At 37.8% G+C, this 20,753-nt stretch overlaps 1 protein-coding gene across 1 annotated transcript in view; it reads left to right on the forward strand.

Annotated features, from left to right (window-relative positions):
• Positions 1 to 20,753, forward strand: part of LOC111139305 (ankyrin repeat domain 26) — a 131,311-nt gene that overhangs the window by 19,740 nt on the left and 90,818 nt on the right. The window contains exons 11-22 of the mRNA XM_022491551.1: positions 1,321 to 1,444; positions 1,740 to 1,798; positions 5,185 to 5,278; positions 7,420 to 7,518; positions 8,135 to 8,163; positions 8,255 to 8,327; positions 10,948 to 10,976; positions 11,068 to 11,140; positions 13,748 to 13,776; positions 13,868 to 13,940; positions 16,587 to 16,615; positions 16,705 to 16,777. Of these exons, the coding sequence (XP_022347259.1) occupies positions 1,321 to 1,444; positions 1,740 to 1,798; positions 5,185 to 5,278; positions 7,420 to 7,518; positions 8,135 to 8,163; positions 8,255 to 8,327; positions 10,948 to 10,976; positions 11,068 to 11,140; positions 13,748 to 13,776; positions 13,868 to 13,940; positions 16,587 to 16,615; positions 16,705 to 16,777 (784 nt within the window). The remainder of the gene's footprint in view (positions 1 to 1,320; positions 1,445 to 1,739; positions 1,799 to 5,184; positions 5,279 to 7,419; positions 7,519 to 8,134; positions 8,164 to 8,254; positions 8,328 to 10,947; positions 10,977 to 11,067; positions 11,141 to 13,747; positions 13,777 to 13,867; positions 13,941 to 16,586; positions 16,616 to 16,704; positions 16,778 to 20,753) is intronic.

The raw sequence follows: 20,753 nt of genomic DNA on the forward strand, positions 1-20,753 counted from the left end.
AGTAGGGAGTCTACTTGAGGATTCTCTCTCTTCCTCTCCCTCTGCCCCTCCACCCGCATGCATACCCTCTCCTTCTAAATATAAATAAATTAAATCTTTTTAGAAAAAAATCATCACATCTCTACCTCTGAAACCAATAATACATTATATGTTAATTAATTTAAATTAGAAAAAGGGGCACCTGGGTGGCTCAGTTGGTTAAGCGTCTGCCTTCAGCTCAGGTCAGGATCCCAGGGTTCTGGGTTTGAGTCCCTCATTCGGCTCCTTGCTCAGCGAGGAGTCTGCTTCTCTCTCTGCCTGCCGCTCTTCTTGCTTGTGCTCTCTCTCTCTCTGACAAATAAATATAAAACCTTTAAAAAATATTAAAAAAAATCACCACATTCAGTCACTCTCTGCATTCATTATTTTGTACCTGCTTCCCATTTTTCATATGTTACTATAATTCCCTCTCTCACCTATAATTTTGAAATCCTCTTCTGTCTTGGGTTCCTTTTTTTTTTTTTTTTTTAAAGATTTTATTTCTTTATTTGACACTCAGATCAAAAGTAGGCAGAGGGGCAGACAGAGAGAGAGGAGGAAGCAGGCTCCCCACTGAGCAGAGAGCCTGATTGGGGCTTGATCCCAGGACCCTGGGATCATGACCTGAGCCAAAGACAGAGGCTTTAACCCACTGAGCCACCCAGATGCCCTTTGGGTTCCTTTATGTTCATCTCTACATTGCTGTCAGAGTGACCTTTCTAGAATATATTTGTGGTGATGTAACTCCTCTGCTTCTTTAGTGGATACCCATTACCTGAAGGAGAAAGTTCATATTCCAGCATGACACTTACCCTTTTTGTTTCAGTCCTGGTTTTCCAATTCTATCTCTCTATCCCACTCCCAAAAATCATGTTCCAGTTTTGCCACCTTCTGTAGCTATCGTCACTTACTATGTTATTCCATACGTCATCCTTTTGCTCATTCTACCTTTTCTAGAATGCCCTTCACACCATCTTTATGTAGTCTCTCTCTCAAGATACAGCCCTACCTTTGCAGCATTTCTTGAGCTTCCCATATACAACTGTTTTCCCCTTTGTGCCTTCACTGTGCTTTATTCACTTCACCTGTAGAACTAGTAAATGATACTCTTCTGTTCTTGTTTTTGTCCATCTCTACCCCTACTAGTATATATGGCAGTCTCTTTGATTTATATTTCCAGCTTCTCCCAGGATAGTGCCTATGACTTGACGGATCCATTTGTCTTTCTGAGTGAGTGAGTGAGCACGTGAATTGATGTGATGTTTTCTGAAGTCGGGTTTTTGTTTTGTGTTGTTTTTATAGGAAGGAGAGGAGCGGCCAGCAATTGGAACAAAGGACGATGGTATTACTGAAAGTGTTCCACAAGAGCAAACAGTTAATGACTGTTTGACTTCTGCTGACAGGGCAGATAAAAATGATAGACATGGTAAGTTAGTGAACATCCATGAATTTTTTTCTAGGCTTAAATGCTAGTGTAAAAAAAATCACAGTATGTAGATCCAGTTATGTTACCCATTTCATTAAGATATTTTTCGTTTTCTTTTTGCTGTCTTTTTAAGTATACCAGCTTTTTCTTCCTGAAAATTCTTCAACCCTCTGAAATTCTTTACTGCTTTTACTTTTATTTTATTGAAGTATTCATGAAGGGGGGAATAGGCTTGTATATACGTTTAAAATTCATAATATGTGTTCTCATTAATGTATCTGTGACTATTTTATAGTTATGCTGTCAGCATTAGGATTCGCAGAACAAAATGAAGAATCACCTTGGGATTCTGAGGTACTGTTTTATTATTATTTTAAGATAAAAGCAAGGAGTGATTTTAAAACGTAAAAGGGATACTTAGACTTTACTCTCTCATCTCTGCATTTGCCCATAAAAACTATTTCCTTATACTTTTTACCTATAATTGATAAAATATTTATGTGCTAAATATAATAATCCAGCATAATACAGTTCTATTAATTTACAAACTTAACCTAATGAAAGCTGTGTAATATTATTGCAGAAAACGGAGGCTTAGACGTGATAAGGAATTGGCTTGTGTTTTGAAATTAAGTTATCTAAATAACCAAAGAATTATTCCAGGCCAGCTTATGGCCAGACATATGATTCTGTGGTGTATATGGATGTGCAAAACTCCTAATGAGATCTAGAAAGAGTTTGGGTTTTAGTGTTTTACAAGTTGGAATTTGAAAAGATAATGCCTGGGACTTGAAAGTGTATCTATCTATCTATCTGTATGTATGTATATGCATATGCATATTTTAAAAATATTTTGTGTATCTATGTAGTTGAGAGAGAGAGTGAGTGAGTGGGAGGGAGAGGGAGAATCTGAAGCAGACTCCAGTTTGAGCACAGAGCTCAACTGAACCATGGGGAGGCCCTGAAACTATTATATTTGGATTATTACGTAGATTTACAAGGAGCATTGGGATTACAATAAAAATTATAATAATATAATGGTATTAGTGGTATTATTACCACTGGTTTAGTGGTGTTTTATTTATTTTTAAAAAGATTTTATTTATTTATTTGAGAAAGAAAGGGAGCATGAGTGGGGTGGAGGGGCAGAGGGCGAGGGAGAAGCAGGCTCCCCACTGTCATATGGGGCTAGATCCCAGAAATGCCCAGGCATCCCTGGTTTAGTGGTGCTTTCAATAGGTAAAAACTATTTCGGATAGTTAAAATAGTATGCCTTGAGTATCTTTGTGGTAGCCATACTTGTAGAAACATAAGTGTAAGGTAATGATGACCTTTTCTAAGGTGACGGACTATGGAAGGGCCTGATCTCTTAGCACAGGTAGGTGCTACACAGCGCTGCAAGCGCTGTGTTTGAAGTCAAAAGTTACGGTGGCATCCAGGTTCTGTCACTTGGTAGCTTTGGGATCCCAGAAAAACTTGTTTAACCTGTTTGAATGTCACAGATGTCATTCATAAAAATGATTCTAATACCTACCTCTCAGGTATGTGTAATGAACAAAGGTGAAAACACTTTGTAAACTGTTAAGGGTGCTATAGAAATACAAGACAAAAATGATCACAGCAGTATTTAGTGATTTACTAAATATTGAGGACCCTTTTTTGAAATGTGAAGATTTCTGAAGGGCAATAAAATAAATGGCAGTAGTGTCAAGAAAAGAAGGGGAAAGTTAGAATGGGCAGGTGGATTTCTAATTTGGGCTATGTTAAATTTCAGTGACGTTGTGTAGGTATACAGTTGACTCTTGACCAAGATGGGTTTGAATTGTTTGTCCACTTACACTCAGATTTTTTTTTTTTATACAGTACTGTTAATGTATTATCTCTTCCTTATGATTTTCTTAATAACCTTTTCTTTAGTTTATATTGTAGGAATACAGTATATAATATATAGGACATACAAAATGTGTTAATTGACTTTACGTTATTGGTAAGGTCAGCATTAGGTTATAATTTACTCTGACCTTCCGTGCTCAGTTTACAGAGTCAATGGTCAAATGAGGATTAAGAAGTAGATTAGATCTAGAGATCTAATGATCTCTACTCTAGAGATCTAAGGTCTTCTATTTAAATATATTTTTTTAATATACACTTTTGCTATTTTTAAGTCTAATTGCTTTTGAAGTAGGAAGTTCATTAGTAAAGTTTTGGGGGAATCCAAAGTTATATGTGGAGTTTGGACTGCACAGCTATCAATGCCCTTAACCCTTGCATTGTGCAAGGGTAGATACCTAATATAGTAACTTGGTACTTGAGACCTTCTCAGGGAGCTTGTTGTTATTATTTTTTAGAGATAGAGAGAGAGCATGTTAGAGGAGTGGGGAGGGGCAAAAGAAGAGGGACAGAAAGATTCCCAAGTAGGCTTCATGCTCAGCATAGAGCCCAACATGGGGCTTAATCTCCCAACCCTGAGATCATGAACTGAACTGAAATCAACAGTCAGTTGCTTAACTGACTGAGCCATATAGGCGCCCCCTCACTAGATTATTTTAAGTTTTTTGACCTTAAATACGTTTGTTATTGAATACCAGCTATGTACCAGGCTGTACAAGTTGAGGGGTTAGGCTGTAGTGGTAGGAGCAGAAAAATAAGGAAACAACAACCCACTGTAAGTCACTGTTAGTGGTTCATTTAAAGAAAATGGAAATGTTAGGGAATATTGGGGGAGTTTGTAGTTAGGATGGGGATGAGAATGCGATGATGATTTTGAGTTAGGATTGGGATGAGAATGGAATTTTGTTGGTCAGAAACAATCTCTCTGAGTGTGGCAAGAGCTGCCAAGTGAAGGATGAGAAGGACCAGTTGTGTGAAGGTCTTGGAGACCTTCTAGACATTCTAGACAGACAGAACCGTGGATCACACCTGTTCATCATTTCACTCTAATGTCTTGGAATGACCAGGAAGCAGGAAGATCCACCCCATTGTCATAACCATTGGTATTATTGTTGTTTGTAGAAAAGAAAATGGGTATACTAAATTTAATAAGTGCCTGGTACCTTTTAGGTAATTAATAAATAAATGTTATTATTCCCTTATGAAAGCTAATTATACTTTTTGGAGAGTTTCATACCTATATCTAAAATTTTTTGCTATTACTTAAACATAATTTCAAGAAAAGTTCTTCTTCTTACTTTGCCATTGCATTTAACCATTATCCTGTCAATAAAGTTTCCAAGCCTTTGTTTATCCAAATGAAGCAGCAGTTACCACACTGTACTCTTTATACTCAACATGATCTACTCCAAAGTTTCCTATGTCAAGTGTCCTATTTTAACATGGAAAAAGGTTCTGCTGTTAGGAACAGTTTAAATTTGTAGCAAATATACTTATTAGAGAATTTATTTAAATACATATTTTTAATATCCTTTTATTTTGGTGGGGAATGCAAAGGAGAGTTAGGTATTTTGTTAGTTCCTGTTGAAATGTACATATAAGTCAGTGTTCTGTCCAAGAAAATATTTACTCTGGCATTTGATGTTCAGTTTACAGTCAGTGGCCAAATGAAGGTTAAACATTACACTTAATTTAGAAAGCATATATGAGGTGTTTAAATGTTTCAATTTTCAGTACATGTTTTTCTTATTTGTGAGTCTGATTACTATTAAAGTAGGAAATTCAGATATTTTCTTAGAAAAGGATTAGGAAATTTTTATACAACTCATTTTTGTTGTCCATTTTAACAGAGTAATTCTGAAAGTCTTCCAGAGACATACATTGATCATTTATCTGGAAATGCAGATCAGAAAGGGACAAGTCCATTAAATGAACAAGTGGGAGGTAAGAATTGTATTTTATTAGAAAGTCACTTGATAAAATATTGATGTAAAATGGGAATACTGATATATTTAAATATCCGAAGAAAATCACCTATTGAATAGATAGAGAGGAGAAACATTGAAAAGGAGATAAGTTGAAGTCTTATCAGGTGTCAGTAACAGGTGAAACTGAGGGTGCCACAAAGGAGCTAAATTAGTGGTTCCATTTCAAGATACTCTAAGACCAAAGGAACATCAGGAAATAAGTGGAAAGGATCAAAAGAGTGACTGATGAGAAAGTCAAAGAATATAGGGAATAAATGAAGGATAATAAGCAGCTCTTAGAGTGGAAGGTGGTAAAATAAAATAATTCTTTATTTTTTTATTTTTCTAATTTTCTTTTTAAAATTTTTTATTTTTTATTAACATATAATGTATTATTAGCTGCAGAGGTACAGGTCTGTGAATCTTCAGGTTTACACACTGCACAGCACTCACCGTAGCACATACCCTCCCCAATGTCCATAACCCCACCAAAATAATTCTTTTAAATGAGGAGTAGACTATTTGAAATGCAGGAATAATATCAGGTGAGCTTCCAATACCAAAACCTGTCAGAATAGGATAGCAAAATTTTCCTGCTCTTACTGCTTTCCTCATGGTTGGGAAGACATTCAGGACTGGGTTGATCATGCAGAGCTATGTTCTAGTCAGCGATAAGTGTGTGTACCTTAATGGCATAAAAATGGTAGTACTTCATAAATAGTGTCATTGAGTGCAAAGTAAGAGTATTGTAAAGAAGAAGGGAGGAGGGTCAGTGCGGGGGAAATCAAGGAAACTTTAGCCGTGATAAAAAGTCCATTAGAAAGCTTATGACTTTTAAGACATTTCCAGTTTTGAAGAATTGATAGTGACGAACATGAGGCTTGCTTCTAGAGGGTTAAGTTAAGGTAAAGGAATGTGGTAGCAGACACAGTATGGACTAGAATTTCTCCAACTTTAGTAAATCATTGGAAACATTGCTAAAAATGCGGATTGTGAACAGCAGGTCTGGGATTCTGTATTCTGACCTCTCAGGTGATGCCAATGTCTGTGGTCCCTGTGTCATGTGCTCTGAAGCAAGGCATTTCTATAGAGAAATCTGGAAGTGCCACTGGATAGTTCAGGACACCATGGGATCAAGGAAAAGCATTATTTTGTTTTTATTTGTGAGCGTGTTTTTAGCTAGAGGGGAGTGAGGAGATGCAGAAAGAGAGGTTATAGTTGTGAGATACTAGTGCTAAATAAAGAGGAAAGAAGTGGTGAAGATAAACCCTAATAAAAGGGGTGTAAAAGCAGAACAATCAAGACCATCGATCCAGAAATAACTCTGTTTTAAGGATTTCTTTCTTTATTTTAGGGAGAGAGAATGAAAGAGACAGTGAGTGATTAGGGCGACGGGCAAAGGCAGAGGGAGAGTGATGCCTCAAACAGGCTCACTTCGAGCCCAGAGCCCAATGCAGGGCTCAATCCCAGGACCGTGCCATCATGGTGTGAGCCGAAATCAACAGCTGGATGGCCGCTGCTCCAGCCAGGCGCCCCCAGAAATTACTTATGAAGAAGAGGGATAGTGACGGGAATGAGGGAAAAAAGAAAGGCACATTAGCTGAGAAGTTTTGGAGTTGAGGAGGAAACTCAAGAGAATTCACTTGAGATGGCTTGAGGGTATTTGCACTAGAACAGATAAAATCACAGCAGCACCACAGAGAATACTGAAAGCAGATGGAGTGCTAGACATAGGGTCAATCATAGCCACGTATTCATCCTCCTCAGGTCTACTGGACATCAAAGATAGATGTTAGATCGGTACTCATTATTTAAATGAGATACGGAAGCTATAGCTTTTTACTTTTTTTTAACATAGGTAATTTATTGGTACTATCGCTGATTCCAAAAGCCCTTTAAAAACTGACATTGTCTACCAAATCAAACTACTTTTGGAAACAAAAGTAATCATAGGGTTGATTCCCTACATGCTAAAATTGTTAGTATCAGTAAGTATGATACTGATTCTGAAATACAAAAGATTTTCAGTGTCTAAGTATTCTGAGGCAATTAAATAGAATTCTTCCATTTTGATAGTCATATTTCCATATTGAAAGCTTATTGTACATTATTTCTTAGATGTGTTTTATATACCTTCTTGCATGAGTGGATCAAGAAACTTTAAGATGGCTAAACTAGAGGATACAAGAAATGTAGGCATACCAGTAGCCCACATGGGTATGGACAAAATGAGTATTTTTATTAACCATTATCCTACAAGTGTATATCCAAGCCAATCAATTCATAATGTTTCTGATGAAAACTCAGTTATGCATTCAGTTGAGCTATCATTACAAACGTGGGCTGCCTAAATTACAGGACAAAAATGGAAGAACATGGTTAAATCTTGTAGTATAATGGTAAAAAGGATTCTGCTGTACTGCATTAAGGTGGTGTTGCATTCTACCATTGGCTTTCATATTTGCCCGCTCAGGGTCACGATTTTTTCCTCTCATTAAAAGTTGCTTTTCTCCCCATCAGTCAGCATGTTCACATTGGTATACGTGCAGTCTTCTATATTACTTATGCTCCTTTGAAACATCATCTGACTTTTGAAATCCTAACTGCATGTTCTGTTGAGCGTGTATTTTGTATTTTTGTTCAATACTTATAATGGGTTCATATTTCTGTCTTGTCACCGTCCTAACCCACCTTCCTATCTCTAGAAACAGAAAATGAAATCCTAATGTAATCATAGCCAGGCATGAGGATTCATCTTAGTACTAACTGCATGAATATTTAGTTGGCTTTCATATGTACACATAATTAACTATATGTCCCTTTTGCATTTTAGACTCTCTGGAAAAATATTCTTTCTTGAAGGTAAAACTTATATTTTTATTTTGAATTTTCAACTACAGATTGTATGAAATGTACATTATGTACTAATCATATTGTTTCAATACCTCTTCAGCCTACTGTCGAGGAGAAAGATTCTGTTCCTAAGAAAGGAGGACAAATGGAGGAAAAACAAACATCGAAATCAGGTTTTTTAAAATAGAAATATAACAATGGAAAGAAGTACATTTAAATATTTGAAATGCTCACAGTCTTCTTCTTCTGAATTATTATTTTTTTTTTTTGGCCAAGTTTAAGTGAAGGATTGGACATAAATAAGGTCAATGTTATTGCTGATAACCATGTTAGAACAAAAGATATTTACAAGCCTAAGAAAAAGAGCTTTTGAAAAATGTAAGCTTTAGCTCAATTCTTTTAAAAGGAGGAGCAGACTATTTGAAATGCAGGAATAATATCAAGTGAGTTTCTGGTACCAAAACCTGTCAGAGTAGTGTACCAAAATTTTCCTCCTCTTCCTGCTTTCCTCTCGGTTGGGAAGACAATAAGGACTGACGTGGCAGATTATTCAGAGCTATGCTCTAGTCAGCAGTAAGTGTGTATGTCTTAATGGCTTATAAAATGTTGGTACTTCATAAATAGTATCCTTGAGTGCAAAGTAGAGAATTGGAAGGAAAAAGAGAGCAAGGTCAGTTCACGGGAATCAGGGAAGCTTTAGCCGTGATTCAAAGTCCATTGGAAAGTTTATGACTTTTAAGACATTTCCAGTTTTGAAGAATTGATAGTGACGAACGTGAAGGTTGCTTCTAGAAGGTGAAGTTAAGGTGAAGGAATGTGGCCGCGACTCAGTATGGACCAGAATTTCTCCAATTTTACTGAATCATCGGAGACCTTGTTAAAAATGCACATTGTGAGGGGCGCGTGTGTGGCTCAGTGGGTTAAGCCTCTGTCTTGGGCTTAGGTCATGATCTCAGGATCCTGGAATTGAGCCCCGCATCTGGCTCTCTGCTCAGCAGGGAGCCTGCTTCCCCCTCTCTCTCTGCCTGCCTCTCTGCCTACTTGTGATCTCTCTCTGTCAAAGAAAGAAATAAAATCTTTTAAAAAAATTTAAATAAAATGAACATTATGAGCAGCAGGTCTGGGATCCTGCATTCTGACCTGTCAGGTGATGCGAATGTCAAAGGTCCTGGGTCATGTGCTCCATAGCAAGGGTGTAGACTTCCACGTACAGACACCTGGAAAGTCCACTGGATACTTCAAGACACCATAGGATCAAGGAAAACATTATTTTGTTTTATTTGTGAGCATGTTTTTAGCTAGAGGGGAGCAAGGAGATGCAGAAAGAGAGATTATAGATGTAAGATACTAGTGCTAAATAGGAAAGAAGTGGTAGAGATAATCCCTAATAAAAAGGGTGTAAAAGCAGAGCAATCAAGACCATAGATACACAAATAAGTCTTTTATTAGGATTTATTTTCTTTATTTGTTTTAGGGAGCAAGAATGAGAGAGACAGAGAATGATCAGGGGGAGGGGCAAAGGCAGAGGGAGAGAGATTCCTCAAACAGGCTCACTTCTGAGCATGGAGCTCGATGCAGTGTTCAATCTGAGGACTCTGCCCTCATGACCTGAGTTGAAATCAAGAGCCGGATGCTCAATCCGCTTTTCCATCCGGGCACTCCCAGAAATTACTTTTTGAAGGGGCATAGTGAAGGGAATGAAGGAAAAGGGAAAGGTACCTTAGCTGGTAAATTTTGGAGTCGTGGAGGAAACTCAAGAGAATTCACTTTGGATGGCGTGAGGTATTTGTACTAGAACAGATTAAATCATAGCTGCTCCACAATACTGAAAGCAGATGGAGTGCTAGACATGGGGTCAATCATAGCCACGTATTCATCCTCCTCATGTCTATTGGACATCAAAGATACAGGTTACATCGGTATTCGTTATTCAAATGAGATACAGAAGCTATGGCTCCCTTTTTTTAAGATAGGTAATTTTTTCATACGATAGCTGTTTCCAAAAACCCTTGAAAGACTGACATGATCTATGAAATCAAACTATGTTTGGAAACACAAGAAATTATAGGGTTGGTTCCCTAAATGCTAAAATTTCTAAAATTTTTATTATCAGTACATATGACACTAATTCTGAAATACAATGGTATTTCAGTTCCTAGGAATTCTGTGGCCATTAAATAGGTTTTTTTCCATTTTGGTAGTCATACTTCCATGTTGAAAGTTTATTGTTCATTATTTCTTAGATGTGTTTTATGTACCTTTCTGCATGAGTAGGTCAAGAAACTTTAAGCTGGCTAAACTAGTGGATACAGGAATGTAGGCATACCAGTAGCCCACGTGGGTATGGACAAAAATGAGTACTTTTAGTAACTGTTATCCTACAACTGTATATCAAAGCTGATCAGTTCATAATGCTTTCTCTGATGAAAACTCAATTATGCATTCAGTTGAACTATCATCACAACTGTGGACTGCCTAAATTACAGGACAAATTGAAGAAGGTGGTAAATACTTAGAGTCTAATGGTATAAATGATTCTGCTGTACTGCTTCAAGGATGTGATGTAGCATTGTACCACTGGCTTTCACGTTTGTCCACTCAGGGTCATGATTTGTTCCTCTCAGTAGAAATTGCTTTTCTGCCCAACCCACTTTCCTGTCTGCAGAAACAGAACACCCAAACCTAATGTAATCTGAGCCAGGCATGAGGATTCAGCTTAGTACTAACTGCATGAATGTTTAGTTGGCTTTCATATGTACCTATAATTAACTATATGTCTCTTTTGCTTTTTAGATTCTCCAGGAAAATGTTCTTACTTGAAGGTAAAACTTACATTTTTATTTTGAATTTTTAACTACTGATTGCATGAAATGCTCATTATGTCTTAATCATATTGTTTCAATACCCATTCAGCCTGCTGTGGAGGGGAAAGGTTTTGTTCCTAATGAACCCAGAGAAATGGAGGATATACAAGCATCCCAATCAGGTAAATTTTACAATACAAATTTAGCGGTGTAAAGAAGTCGAGTCAAATATTTGAAATGCTCACAGTCTTCTTCTGAAGTCTTTCTTTTCCTTTTGGCAAGGTTAAGTGAAGGTTCTGACATAAATAACATAGATGTTATTGCTGATATCCATGTTTGAATAAAAGTTATTTACAAGCCTAAGAAAAAGGCTTTTAAAAAACATAAGCTTTAGCTCAATTCTTTTAAAAGGTAGAGCAGACTATTTGAAATGCCAAAATAATATCAAGTGAGCTTCAGGTACCAAAACCTGTCAGAGTAGCATACCAAAATTTTCCCCCTCTTCCTGCTTTCCTCACAGTTGTGAAGACATTCAGGACTGCCATGGCTGATGATGCAGAGCTATGTTCTCGTCAGCGATGAGTGTGTGTATCTTAATGGCATATAAAGTGGTGGTACTTCATAAATAGTATCATTGAGTGCCGAGTAAGAGACGGGAAGGAAGAAGAGAGCAGGGTGAGTTAGGGGGAATTCAAGGAAGCCTTAGCGGTGATAAAAAGGCCATTAGAAGGTTTATGACTTTTTGGGACGCTTGGGTAGCTCAGTTGGTTAAGCGTCTGCCTTCCGCTCAGGTCATGATCCAGGATCCTGGGATCGAGTCCCATATTGGGCTCCATGCTCAGCGGGGAGCCTGCTTCTCTCTCTGCCTCTGCCTGCCACTCTGCCTGCTTGTGCACGCTCGCGCTCTCTGACAAATAATTAAATAAAATCTTTTTTAAAAAAAGTAAAAGAAAGCTTACGACTTTTAAGACATTTCCAGTTTTGAAGAATTGATAGTGACGAATGTGAGGCCTGCGTCTAGATGCTTAAGGTAAAGGAATGTGGCAGCAGACTCAATGTGGACCAGAATTTCTCCCATTTTAGTGAATCGTCAGAGACCTTGTTAAAAATGCACATTGTGAGCAGCAGGTCTGGGGTTCTGCATTCTGACCTGTCAGGTGATGCGAATGTCAAAGGTCCTTGGGTCATGTGCTCCGTAGCAAGGGTGTAGACTTCCACATAGAGACACCTGGAAAGGCCCTGGATACTTCAAGATCCCATAGGATGAAGGGAAAGCATTATTTTGTTTTTTATTGTGAGCATGTTTTTAGCTAGAGGGGAGCGTGGAGATGCAGAAAGAGAGGTTATAGTTGTGAGATACTAGTGCTAAATAAAGAGGAAAGAAGTGGTGGAGACAATCCCTAATAAAAGGGGTGTAAAGCAGAACAATCAAGACCATAGATCCAGCATAACTCTGTTGTAAGTATATTTTTCTTTATTTGTTTTAGGGAGAGGGAATGTGAGACACAGTGAGTGATCAGGGCGAGGGGCAAAGGGAGAGGGAGAGAGAATCCTTAAGCAGACTCGCTTCTGACCCGGAGCCGGATGCGTGGCTCTTTGTGAGGACCGTGCCATTGTGACGTGAGCCGAAATCAAGAGCCGGATGCCCAATCTGTTGCTCCATCCAGGCGCCCCCAGGAATTACTTTGAAGAAGGGGGATAGGGACAGGAACAAGGGAAAAGGGAAAGGCACGTTAGCTGAGAAGTTTTGGAGTTGAGGAGGAAACTCAAGAGAATTCACTTGAGATGGCGTGAGGGTATTTGCACTAGAACAGATTAAATCACAGCAGCTCCACAAAGAATACTGAAAGCAGATGGAGTGCTAGACATGGGGTCAATCATAGCCACGTATTCATCCTCCTCAGGTCTTTTGGGCATCAAAGATACAGGTTATGTCGATCTTCATTACTCAAGTGAGATACAGGAGCTATGGCTTTCTTTTTTTTAAGATAGGTAATTTTTGGATATGATAGCTATTTCCAAAAACCCTTGAAAGACTGACATGATCTACCAAATCAAACTACGTTTGGAATCAAAAGAAATTATAGGGTTGGTTCCCTGATGGCTAAAATTGTTATAATCAATAAGTATGGCAGTGACAAAAGATTTTCAGTACCTAAGATTTCTGTGGCAATTAAATAGATTTTGTTCCATATACATAGTCATACTTCCATATTTAAAGCTATTGTACATTATTTCTTAGATGTGTTTTATACACCTTCTTGCCTAAGTGGATGAAGAAACTTTAAGGTGGCTAAACTAGTAGATACAGGAATGTAGGCATACCGGTAGCACATGTGGGTATTGACAAAAATGAGTACTTTTAGTAACTGTGATCCTACAAATATATATCCAAGCTGATCAGTTCATAAGGCTTTGTTTGATGAAAACTCAAGTATGCATTCAGTTGACCTATCATCAGCACTATGTACTCCTACATTACAGGACAAATGGAAGACGGTCATACGTACTTAGAGTCTAATGGTATAAATGATTCTGCTATATTGCCTTAAGGATGTGGTGTAGCATTCTACCATTGGCTTTCACGTTTGTCTGCTCAGGGTCACGATTTGTTCCTCTCATTAGAAATTGCTCTTCTGCTCAACCCACTTTTCTGTCTGCAGAAACAACCTCAAAACCCATTTGTAATCTGAGCCAGGCATGAGGATTCAGCTTAGTCCTAAGTGCATGAGTGTTTGTTGGCCTCTATATGTACATGGAGTTAACTATATGACCCTTTTGCTTTTTAGATTCTCCGGGAAAATATTCTTACTTGAAGGTAAAACTTACATTTTTATTTTGAGGTTTTAACTACAGATTGCTTGAAATGTTCATTATGTCTTAATCATATTGTTTCAATACTCATTTAGCCTGCTGTAGAGGGGAAAGAGTTTATTCCTAATCAACCCAGAGAAGTGGAGGAAATTCAAGCATCCCAGTCAGGTAAATTTTACAATACAAATTTAACAGTGTAAAGAAGTCCAGTAAAATATTTGAAATGCTCACAGTCTTCTTATTCTGAAGTCTTTTTCTTTTATTTATTTATTTAGTTATTTTGGGCAAGCTTCAGTGAACGTTCTGACATAAATAAGGTAGATGTTATTGCTGATATCCATGTTTGAACAAACGATATTTACAAGCCTAAGAAAAAGAGCTTTTGAAACATATAAGCCTTAGCTCAATTCTTTTAAAAGGAATAGCAGACTATTTAAATGCCAGAAGTGTATCAGGTGAGCTTCCGGTACCAAAACCTGTCAGAGTAGGATACCAAAATTTTCCCCCTCTTACTGCTTTCCTCACTATTGGGAAGACATTAAGGATGTCATTGATTATGCAGAGCTATGATCTAGTCAGCTATAAGAATGTGTGTCTTAATGGCATGCATATGGTGGTACTTCATAAATAGTATCATTGAGTACAATGTAAGAGAATTGGAAGGAAGGAAGAAGAGAGCAGGGTCAGTTCAGGGGAAATCAAGGAAGCCTTAACCGTGATAAAAAGTCCATTAGAAAGTTTATTACTTTTACGACAGTTCCAGTTTTGAAGAATTGATAGTGATGAACGTGAGGCTTGCTTCTAGAGGGTTAAATTAAAGTAACGGAATGTGGCAGCAGACTCAGTATAGACCAGAATTTCTCCCATTTTACTGAATCATCAGAGACCTTGTTAAAAATGCACATTGTGAGCAGCAGGTCTGGGGTTCTGCATTCTGACCTGTCAGGTGATGCGAATGTCAATGGTCTTTGGGTCATGTGCTCTGTAGCAAGGGTGTAGACTTCCACATAGAGACACCTGGAAAGGCCCTGGATACTTCAAGACACCATAGGATGAAGGGAAAGCATTATTTTGTTTTTTATTGTGAGCATGTTTTTAGCTAGAGGGGAGCGTGGAGATGCAGAAAGAAAGGTTATAGATGTGAGATACTAGTGCTAAATAAAGAGGAAAGAAGTGGTGGAGACAATCCCTAATAAAAGGGGTGTAAAAGCAGAACAATCAAGACCATAGATCCAGAAATAACTCTTTTTTAAAGGATTTCTTTATTTGTTTTAGGGAGAGAGAATGAGAGAGACAGTGTGTGATTAGGGAGAGGGGCAAAGGGAGAAGGAGAGATTTGCCTCAAGCTGATTCCCTTCTGAGTTGGAGCCTGATGTGGGGCTCTATCTCAGGACCGTGCCATCATGACCTGAGCTGAAATCAACAGCTGGATGCCCAATCCGCTGCTCCATCCTGGCGCCCCCAGAAATTACTTATGAAGAAGAGGGATAGTGATGGGAACGAGCGAAGAAAGAAAGGCACGTTAACTGGGAAATTTTGGAGTTGACGAGGAAACTCCAGGAATTCACTTGAGATGGCTCGAGGGTATTTGCACTAGAAAAAATTAAATCACAGCAGCTCTACAGAGAATACTGAAAGCAGATGGAGTGCTAGACATGGGGTCAATCATAGCAACGTATTCATCCTCCTCACGTCTACTGGACATCAAAGTTATGTGTTGCATTGGTATTCATTATTTAAATGAGATTCGGAAGCTACGGCTTTTTATTTTTTTTTCTTTTTTAAAGATAGGTAATTTATTGGTACTATCGCTGATTCCAAAAACCGTTTAAAGTCTGACATCATCTTGAGTCGACTGGGTGGCTCAGTTGGTTATGCTGCTGCCTTTGGCTTAAGTCATGATCCTAGGATCCTGGGATCCTGTCCCCATGGGGCTCCTTGCTCAGCGGGGAGCCTGCTTCTCTCTCTGCCTCTGTCTGCCACTCTGCCTGCGTTTGGGCTCTCTCTCTGACAAATAAATAAATAAAATCTTTAAAAAAGAAAAAAAGACAAGATCTACCAAATCACAGTAGTTTTGGAAACAAAAGAAATTTTAGGGTTGGTTCCCTAAATGCCAAAATTGTTATTATCAGTAAGTGTGACACTGATCCTGAAATACAAAGGATTTTCAGTACCTAAGAGTTCTGTGTCATTTAAATACATTTTTTCCCCCATTTTGGTAGTCATAGTTCCATAGTGAAAGCTTATTCTACATTATTTCTTAGATGTGTTTTATATACCTTCTTGAGTGAGCGGATCAAGAAACTTTAAGATGGCTAAACTAGAGGATACAACAAATGTAGGCATAGCAGTAGCCCACATGGGTATGGATTAAAATGAGTACTTTCAGTAAGTATTATCCTAAAAGTGTATATCCAAGCTGACCAATTCATAACACTTTCTCTGATGATAACTCAATTATGTATTCAGTTGAACTATCATCAGAAGTGTGTACTGCCTAAATTATGGGAGAAATTGAAGAACATGGTAAATACTTACAGTCTAATGGTATAAATGATTCTGTTGTACTGCCCTAAGGATGTGATGTAGCATTCTACCATTGGCTTTCTCGTTTGTCCACTCAGGGTCATGATTTGTTCTCTCATTAGAAATTGGTTTTCTTCCCAACCTACCTTCCTGTCTCCAGAAACAGAACACCAAAACCTAATGTAATCAGAACCAGGCACAAGGATTCAGCTTAGTACCAACTGCATAAATGTTTAGTTGGCTCTCATATTTACATATAATTAGGTATATGTCCCTTTTGCTTTTTAGATTCTCCAGGAAAATATTCTTACTTGAAGGTAAAACTTATACTTTTATTTTGAATTTTTAACTACAGATTGTATGAAATGTACATTGTCTTAATTGTGTTCTTTCAATATCCATTCAGCCTGGTGTTGAAGTAAACCATTCTCTTCCTAATAAACCAGGAGAAATGGAGGAAAAAGAAACATCCGAATCAGGTAAATTTTACAATAGAAATTTAACTGTGGAAGGTAGTACAACAAAAATATTTGAAATGCTCACAGTCTTTTTATTCTGAATTCCTTTTTTGGGGGGGGCAATTTTAAGTGAAGTATTTGATATTAATAAGGTAGATGTTATTCCTGATATCCATGTTTGAACAAAAGTTATTTACAAGTGTAAGAAGAAGAGATTTTAAAAATGTAAGCTTTAGCTCAAGTTTCTACTTTTATGTTTTAAATTCCTAATGTTCCCAGTTTGGAACCCCTTTAATTCCTAGGGCTTCCCAGAGGTTAGTTATTAGACTCTAACCTTTTTCTGGTTCATAATGTTTATCCGAATTCTGAACTTTACTTAGAGTCTAGCTTCATTTGCTAACATGTGAATTGTGTTTTAAGTTTATTTCATCTTAGTGTCGATGTTCATCATCTTAAGCCAGACAGATGTTCTGATTAGCAGATTTGTGTGTGTGTGTGTGTGTGTGTGTGTGTGTGTGTGTGTGGTGTGTTTGATTATTGGAAATGCGGGAAGTAAGTAGTTATATCTTAGTATTTGGTAGACATAATCCTTTACAACAGAAATTCTGAAACTCATTGGCCTGAGGGTCCTTGTATACTTTTAAAAATGTATTGGGAATTCCAAAGAACTTCTGTTTAAGAGCGTTCCATCTGTTGATATTTACAATAGTAGAAATTAAAACAGACATTTATAAAGAAGCAAATACGATCATACTTTGTTAATCATTAGATTAATGATCCATTAATCATGCAAGTTGTGATACTATCATGTATCGTATGTTCAGAAAACTTCAGCATACACTAAAGAAGGGAATGAGTGAAAATGTCAAATATCATTTATCATTGTTGTGAAAATAGTTTTGACCTCTTGGATCCTGTGAATGGATGGATCCTGGAACTCTGTGGATTCTCAGATGACATGGGAGAACTGTTTTAAACCATGTACAGGATTCATGGATTCAAAGTGATAACGGGGCCCTTTTGATGAAATGGGCATTAAGGTTTCATTCCTGCATTTCTTGCTTTTTACCTTCACTTAAGAGGTATAAATCAGACAATCTTGGTTTAAAAAAAGGAAAATATTTTTATTATATATTCATTTTCTGTTTCATGGCACTGTAGTTTTTGGATCTAATGTGGCCCGATACTTGACCTGTCTTTACATGGAAATGATTACATTCCCCAAGTCTTTCTTTTCTCATATAAACTTAGTTGGTCTAAGACTTAAAGATTTCTGAAGATATTGGTGTATTGAGGAAAGACAATCTCATTTTAGTTTAAGTAGTACCATTCATTAAAACTTTTTTAAAATGCATGTCTTTGGAATAGATAGTATGTATTTAAACATAAAATAAAGGGGCACCTGGGTGGCTCAGTGGGTTAAAGCCTCTGCCTTCGGCTCAGGTCATAATCCCAGGGTCCTGGGATGGAGCCCTGCATCAGGCTCTCTGCTCAGCGGGGAGCCTGCTTCCCATTCTTTCTCTGCCTGCTTCTCTGCCTACCTGTGGTCTCTGTCAAATAAATAAATAAAATCTTTAAACATAAAATAAATGGTTAGAAATAAATTTTATTACCCACAATTTTATAACCTGGTAGATCTTAGTCATTATTGAACAAAAACTCTTATGGAATACTGAATATGTAATAGAGCATGGTGAGTAAATTAAATTATGTAATACTAGAGAATACAAAAAATGAAAGGCAGCTAAATTCATCTGTGTGAATGGCAAGTATAGGACATGTAAAATACAATAAGCTATGAATGAGTAGTAATACGTCTGAGAGAAGAGTAGAACATGGGACTGCTTCTCTGACAAAAGAATTTATACAAATTAGTCAAGTTTGTATTATTATTTACATTCTAATAAATCAACTTTGCTTTTTAGATTTGTCCAATTAGAAGTCTACTGGTTTGGACCAAAATAGTGCAATTTGTCAAAGATCCAGGGATTTGAAAGTTGATGATAAACGCCCGTCTCTATTACAGTCGGTGACCAAAAAGTGGTCGGCATCCACAGAGTTTAAACAGATGCCCTTAATAGATTAAAAAAAGGATTAAGAAGGGGCGCCTGGGTGGCTCAGTGGGTTAGGGCCTCTGCCTTCGGCTCGGGTCATGATCTCAGGGTCCTGGGATCGAGCCCTACATCGGGCTCTCTGCTCAGCAGGGAGCCTGCTTCTTCCCTCTCTCTCTGCCTGCCTCTCTGCCTACTCGTGATCTCTCTCTCTGTCAAATAAATAAATAAAATATTTAAAATTTTTAAAAAAGGATTAATAATATTGGAGCTGTGTTTATGTTAGAAAATTCTAAACTCCTTCATGTGTGCGAATCGCAGCTACCAGGAAACAGAGAGCACAAAGAAGGTAGTGAAGAAGCATAGAGAATTCAACCTCTCCATGACCTCACCATTGTTCTGATTTTTCAAAAATAATTTTGTGACAAAATTTACTTTGTGTTTACTCCTTTTATGCAACCTACAACCAAACAGTCTCTTTTAGCAGGACATTTGCATTCTTCTTCTAACCAAAGCAACATAGGAATAAGAATTAGGAGAAAGTTGGGCGCCTGGGTGGCTCAGTGGATTAAAACCTCTGCTTTCGGCTCAGGTCATGATCTCAGAGTCCTGGGATTGAGCCCCGTATCGGGCTCTCTGCTCAACTGGGAGCCTGCTTCCTCCTCTCTCTCTCTGCCTGCCTCTCAGCCTACTTGTGATCTCTGTCTGTCAAATAAATAAATAAATAAAATCTTTTTTTTTTTTTTAAGATTTTATTTATTTATTTGAGGGAGAATGAGTGAGAGAGAGCATGAGAGAGGAGAAGGTCCGAGGGAGAAGCAGACTCCCCAAGGAGCTGGGAGCCCGATGCGGGACTCGATCCTAGAAGTCTGGGATCATGACGTGAGCCAAAGGCAGTTGCTCAACCAACTGAGCCACCCAGGCGCCTAATAAATAAAATCTTAAAAAAAAAAAAAAAAGAATTAGGAGAAAGTAATTTCTTTTAGGCTATTTTTTAATATTCACTTGAGAGTGGGTAGCAGGATTATATTTAGAAGTTTGTGCCCAGCTGGGAATACTAGGTAGAGGTCTAAAGATTGCTTATTGAAAACACAGTTTCTTAGCTTTATTTTTATAGCTTTAAATTCACAAGTATTGGTCAAATTATATTCAGTGTAACTAGAAAAAGCTGCTTCCCAAACCAAATATTAAAATATTTCCTATATTCTGTATGACTATATTTTAGAGTTGGCTTTCCCAGCAATAATGGGAATCATTGAGAATTTACTATATAGTACCGTCTTCTCAACTATGTATGCAGAGTCTATCTCCTTGTTTTATTATTTTTATTTTATCTTTTTAGAGAGCAAGAAAATGGGGAACGAGGGAGGGAAGGCAGAAGGAGAGGGAGGGAGAGAACCCCAAGCAGCAGGCTTCATTCTTAGCATGGGGTCTGATGTGGGGCTCGATCTCACAACCCTGAGATCATGACCTGAGCTGAAATCAAGAGTAGACAACTTACCTCACTGAGCCACCCAGATGCCCCTTTATTATTATTATTATTATTAAAAGATTTTATTTATTTGAGAGAGTGAGAGAGATTGAGAGAAAAAGTGGGAGGAGGGGCAGAGGGAGAAGCAGACTCCCCACTGACCTGGGAGCCTGATGCAGGACTCCATCCCAGGACCCTGGGATCATGACCTGAGCTGAAGGCAGTCGCTTAACTGACTGAGGCACCCAGGCGCCCCCCCCTTCATTAATTTTGATGAATAGGTGGAATATTGGTTTTAAGGAGTACTATATCATTTAAAAATAATATTCTCCTGATATACTCAGTCTGTTGATTAACCATATCTAATGTGTACTCTACTTAATGTACCAGTTAACTCAGTGGCTTTTATCAGTCATATGTTCAGATTGGTACTAATAAATTGTACAGTATTTTTTTCACCCCTGTAGTTTTATGT

Source organism: Enhydra lutris, unplaced genomic scaffold (assembly GCF_002288905.1).
Source record: "Enhydra lutris kenyoni isolate GAN:26980312 unplaced genomic scaffold, ASM228890v2 scaffoldscaffold99, whole genome shotgun sequence".
Taxonomy (NCBI): domain Eukaryota; kingdom Metazoa; phylum Chordata; class Mammalia; order Carnivora; family Mustelidae; genus Enhydra; species Enhydra lutris.